Source organism: Euleptes europaea, chromosome 4, assembly GCF_029931775.1.
Source record: "Euleptes europaea isolate rEulEur1 chromosome 4, rEulEur1.hap1, whole genome shotgun sequence".
Classification (NCBI taxonomy): domain Eukaryota; kingdom Metazoa; phylum Chordata; class Lepidosauria; order Squamata; family Sphaerodactylidae; genus Euleptes; species Euleptes europaea.
This window is the reverse complement of record NC_079315.1, coordinates 13,465,737-13,471,736: the sequence shown is the minus strand read 5'-3', so window position 1 is coordinate 13,471,736 and position 6,000 is coordinate 13,465,737. Positions and strand designations below refer to the sequence as shown.

Sequence of the window (6,000 nt, the reverse complement as noted above, 5' to 3'; positions counted from 1 at the left end):
TCCACTCCTCTCCTCAGAACAGCTTCTCGTGGAAAGGAGATGCCCACAAAAACGAGAACACAAAGGAAAAACCTCAGCATGTGTCAGCTCGGCTGCTCCAGAACATCAGGGGCAACCACCTTTGAGAAGGAACTTCCACCCAGGGACGAGACCAACCCACAAAGAGCGCGGCTGCCTCGGAAGGTGGTGTCATTCCCACCAGCACCTGGCAGAATCACGTATCAACACAAAGCCCCCATGGTGGGGGTGAATCAAACATGGTAGACTTCTTCCAAGGCATGGTTGACTTCTCCACGGAGGTGGCTGAAGGTGTTCTTCCGTAGTATCTGCCAACCACGGTGGGAGCTACTCCGAGATGTACTGCGCGAGACGGAAGGAGAGAGCTCCCTTTGGAGTTGAAACCCCTCGTCTGGTTCCAGCTTCACTGACAGCTTGTCAAGGTCCTCCTTGTCATGCTTCTTGAAGGCCTTTGCATAGCGAACCATCTTCTGCTTGTTGGCATCCACGCGCTCTTCCACCCTGCAGGGATCAGAAAAGAGATTCATGCCTTTTTCTCCCGGCCCCCCAACTTGTACTCCTAACATAGTTCTGCTGTGTAGGATCCAACTGTGGCCCGGCCTGGCAGAGCCGTTGGGTGCCTGCGCAGGGAACAGAGTCAAGTTCTGGCCCCAGAGCAAGCGGATAGGCTTCCCTCGTCCACTAGTGCTAAAACTCTTGCTCCTGGCCCCATGTTTTGCAGCCAAAATTTTAAAAAGTGTTTGTCATCAGTTACTAGAGAGCACAGGAAAGTCTTGGTGTGAGGCTAGGGCCTAGCTAGGGCTGCCAACCTCCAGGTGAAGCCTGGAGATGGTTAAGTTGTGGAACTCCCTGACCCAGGATGTGGTGATGGCTGCCAACCTGGAAGGCTTTAAGAAGGGAGTGGACATGTTTATGGAGGAGACGGCTGTTCATGGCTATTAGTAAAAATGGATGCTAGTCATGATACATGATTCTCTCTGGGATCAGAGGATCATTCCTATTATATTAGGTGCTGTGGAACACAGGCAGGATAATGCTGCTGCAGTCATCTTGTTTGGGGGCTTCCTAGACGCACCTGGTTGGCCACTGTGTCAACAGACTGCTGGACTCGATGGACCTTGATCTGATCCAGCATGGCTTTTCCCATTTTTACAAATGATCGCCAGACTACACAGATCAGTTCCCCTGGAGAAAACGGCTGCTTTGCAGTGTGGACTCTATGGAATTGTACCCAACCGAGGTCTCTCCCTTCCCCAACCCCCGCCCTCCCCAGGCTCCACCCCTGACCCCCGCCCTCCCCAGGCTCCACCCCCGAAATCTCCAGGTATTTCCCAACCCAGAGCTTGCAACCCTAAGCCTAGTGCTGCAAGATAACTGGAATCTGTATGATTTCAGGATTCTCTTCAGACATGGAAGAGAACAAGGGTGTGTGTGCAATGCTGCCCCTGCGATCGGCAGGAATCATTAGGCCTCAGGACTGGACAGCGAGTGAAAAAGGGTGTCACAGTTGCCAACTTTTAAACTGACCCCTTGAATACCAGTAGAAAAGAGCAAGAGTCCAGTAGCACCTTAAAGACTAACAAAATTTCTGGTAGGGCATGAGCTTTCACGAGCCACTTCTTTAGAGTACCAGTTTGAGTACCAGTTTAATTCACTGCTAATACCCTGTAATGAGATATACTTTCCACACCATGAAAAGCTTCAATGGTCCATTTCCACATATTAAACTTGTGGAAAAGGACAGGATATTTTCCTCCAGTCAGTTGCCAACCCTGTTCTCAACACTTGGGGGCTTAGATCTGGCCCCCATGGCAGCCATTTTGTTATGTCACCCATTACCTGTTCTTTTCATTCTAAAAGCACCCAGAAGAAGAAGAGTTGGCTTTTTATATGCCGACTTTCTCTACCACTTAAGGAAGAATCAAACTGGCTTACAATCACCTCCCCTTCCCCTCCCCACAACAGTCATCCTACGAGGTAGGTGGGGCTGAGAGAGTGTGACTCTGAGATTCTCCAGCCAACCTCGGCAATCCCAAAAAGTCATTCGCTCAGACAGGCAGGTCTGAAGCAGGTAAACGTTTATTCAGGAGCCGCAGATACAGCATAAGCAATCCACAGGTTCAAAGCTGCTAATGACAAACCAAACTACAAAGCATAACTTTAAGCATGGAGTCATCCCAGGTGCACAGTCAAGCGGCCTGGGAATTAGGAGATAACAGTGCCTGATAGGAAGCAGGGAGTGAGCAAGCCATAATACTGAAGTTGCCTGCTGGAGACTCAAGGTCAGAGCAGGGGGGGGGGGAGGAAAGGAGCTTGAACAGTTCAGAGAAACAAAACCAAAGGATAATACTTGAACTGAACTGGGCCTAACTCATGTCAAGAGCCTGCATGGACAGCATGACTCCTGATAGCTTGAACATTTCAGAGAAACAAATAGACTTGAACAACTAAACCACCAGCTACACTTGGATAGCACAACCTATAGATACACTTGAACAGAAACAAACATGACTCTTGGCATGACTCGTGGCATGATGCTTGGCATGACTCTTGACAGTGACCGGCCCAAGGTCACCCAGCTGGCTTCATGTGGAGGAGTGGGGAAACAAATCCAGTTCGCCAGATTAGTCTCCGCCGCTCATGTGGAGGGAGTGGGGAATCAAACCTGGTTCTCTGGATCAGAGTCCACCGCTCCGAACCGCCGCTCTTAACCACTACACCACGCTGGCTCTACACCTACTACACCTACTAGTGCAACAAGGCTAGAGACCCACCCCATTCTTGACAAAAGGGTCTCACCTGAGGTACCACCTGTCTCCTAGCCCATACTCTTGTCCACAGATACCAGAGCGAGGCCAGAGGCATCGTGGGAGCTTCCGCTCGAGCATGATGGTAGTGGCAACAACCTGCATTGAAAAAACAAAGAGTTGGGAAAAACCTCTGGATAAATCACCAACAGACCTGACAGGTTCACCTTCACACACCAAACAGAAAGATGTTTGTTTCGAATTTGTGATTATATTTAATTGACCTGGATGTATTAATGTTGCTGACATGTAAATGCAAATGAAATCATTACGTTCGTGTCCTCCACGGAACACAAGGCATTGCCCGTAAGGAGTACTCCACTTGTTCTGCACAACCACACCGTGAGGTGGATTAGACAAAGCGATAGTGTTGCCGGCTTAGTGCTTAGTCGTGCAAGGTGCTCCCCAGCCTGGTAATATCCCCAAGTAACAGAATGTAACATGCACCCAACTAGTAAGCAAAGACTACATAGAGACTAGTTTGGATGAAATGGCACAACTTTATTGATTGCAGCAACAAGGCATTGGCATGGCATGGGGGCGTATCCAACCATCGGCCTGCCACCCTGCAGGCCGATGCAGCACCCAGCACCCCTGCTGGGACAGCTAGAGATGGCAGTTCCCGGGACACACGTGGGCGGCAGCCAGCTGTGTGGTCCCCTGCCACTTGGAAGGAGGCCAACCTGACAGCCCATGGCAAGGCATGCCAACCTGACAGCCTCGAGTGAGGCTCGTCCCTGGCAACCCTCCATCTTGGCATGTCCCCTTCCGGCCTCCCCCAAAATCCCTTACTGGGATCCTCCATGTAGGGAAAATGAGGCACGCAGGCCGCTTTCCCCCCCAAACTGGATCCTGCCCCGATGCCAAACCGCCCAAAGTTGTGACGAAGAGAAAAACACTAAACATAAAACCTTTATAATTCAGCGGTGGGTGGGTGGGCAAAAGGAAGCAAACTGGGAGCTTGAGGAGGCGAGCCCCCCTTTTAAGCCAAGAAGTCGGACCTGAGTGAAAACTCACCCGGGTCCGACCTCAGGAGGGCCCCGCCCCCTGGGAGCCTCGAGCCCATTGGCTCGTTCAAACGAAGCTCCCGGCCCCAACGGACCACCTGAAATGATGTTGTTAAGTATAATGCCAGATTCGGTAGTGACTCAGAGATCATTTTTGATACATGCCACTATTGCTGCAAGACTGGTCTAAGCAATGAAATGGAAAACATCTGAAATACCAGATAAGACCGCTTGGATCGATAAAATGATGGAACTGGCTGAAATGGCAAAACTTACCGCATTAATAAATCAAAAAAGAAAATGCTGAATTCGTGGAAGAATGGGAGGCATGGACAACAAACTGTGCAGATGAACTTAAATTGGGAAACATTAAGGGATATGTTTTGATCTAATTCAAATTTTTGGAAGTAATTAAGATACTAATGTTAAAAAGTAGAGTTAAAGATAATGATAAAGGTGGCTTATTACAATGAATTAGACACTAAATACAAAGAGAGAAACAAGAATATCAAATGGACAGAGGGGGGGAGAGGGGATGTCAACTATATATATCTGTTTAATGATAAGATAGAAATTGTTTATAGTATATACTAAATGAATGGAATGATACAACAGAATGTGAACTAGTTTGAAAAATAATTAAAAAATTTTTTTTAAAAAAGACAACGGTTATCTGGTGACTTTCATGGCAGAATGTAGGATTAAAGTATAACCCCATCCATTGCATCCACACTGGAGAAAGTAATGATTTATCTGCGGCATTTTATGGACTAAGGAATTCATGTTTGTTCTTTGCTGGCAAGGGCTTCGTTGGGGGTGGGTTAAGGAGCAGGAAAGGTCCACTATCCTTCCATGATCACGTCCCTAGATTTAACCCCGTCTAAACCACGCTATTGAATAAATGCTTGACTCCCTCATTTTAAACCCAAACTGAGAATTTAAATACAAAAAAAAAAAAGGTTCACACAGTGGATAATTTGTAAAATGAAAAATGGCTGGGCATCGGGGCTTCACCTGAGGGAATCATATGAACAGCTTAAACTGTCTGAGGCCCTTGTCCTAGGAACCGAGTCTTGCTGAGGTAAAAAAAGATGGGAAGACGGATACTAGTTCTCACAAAAGGTGGTATAATCTGTCTGATACCACTCCACAGTTCCTTGGCTGGGAGCTGTAACTAATAAGTAGGCTTGAAATTGAAGTAAATTTGCAATCTCCTTAGGGAAATCGAATGGCTTTGGTAGCACCTTCCAAGCTCCACCACCTGAAACTGTTCTCATTCTCGTACCACAGGCATCTCCCACACCATGCGGCCCATGTCTTCTCACCTGCGCCCGCCAGAGCTCATCTCGCTCATTGGCCACGCGCCAGTGGGTATCGCCCATCATGGCAATCAGCAGGTTGAGCATCAGCAAAGCCGCGATGATGGCAAAAGCAAAGTAGACCACACTGTACATGAAGGGCAGGTCCACCTCGTAGTTGGCGGGTCCGTCTATAATGGTGAGGAACAGCTCAAAGGTGGTGAAGAGCGACATGGGGTAGCTGTAGAACTGCCCCAAGGCATTGGGATTTTCTGTCTGGAAGATGACGTAAAAGGCTAGAGATGGGATGAGGGAAACAGGATAGGTCAGCGGCAGAGAATGGCAAGAGCTAAGGGGCCCCTGCTTGAAACAACTGTTCAGGAGCTGCTGCTTCTATCTCAGAACTTGGGGGCACACCTTTCCCCTCAGCCTCGACCCCAGAGACCGCCAGCTCCCTTGCCTCCCGACTCCATGCTAGTAGTGCCGAGGCCCTGCTATCCCTGTGTGAAGTTCTTCTCCTCCGGCCTTTCTTCCTCGATTCAAAGCCTCCTCCGTTTCCCTTCTCCTAAATTTCCTCCCCCACACCCACATGTTCTTCCCTCAAGCCCAATCTTTTGAGCCTAATCTGTCTCCTTTCTTCAGTCACCCAACCCAAAAAAACATGTCCATTAGTTGTCCGAAGACCTTGCTTTCCCCCTCAGGTTCCAATATTGCCTAGACAAATGTAGACTAGTGATCCCTCAAGGGGTGTCTATGGGCAACATGGTGCCTACTGTTAGGTTTAGAATCACAGAATCGTAGAGTTGGAAGGGACCTCCAGGGTCATCTAGTTAAACCCCCTGCACAATGCAGGAAATTCACAACAACCTC

The 6,000-nt window shown here is 48.6% G+C and overlaps 1 protein-coding gene across 1 annotated transcript in view; it reads right to left on the bottom strand.

The window, feature by feature from the left end:
• Nucleotides 1-251: 251 nt before the first annotated feature.
• The window catches only part of LOC130476543 (transient receptor potential cation channel subfamily V member 6-like), a 42,047-nt gene continuing 36,298 nt past the window's right edge, over nt 252-6,000 (bottom strand). Inside the window, exons 13-15 of the mRNA XM_056848489.1 lie at nt 5,158-5,426; nt 2,818-2,924; nt 252-519 (exon numbers count right to left, since the gene is read on the bottom strand). Coding sequence (XP_056704467.1) covers nt 252-519; nt 2,818-2,924; nt 5,158-5,426 — 644 coding nt within the window. The remainder of the gene's footprint in view (nt 520-2,817; nt 2,925-5,157; nt 5,427-6,000) is intronic.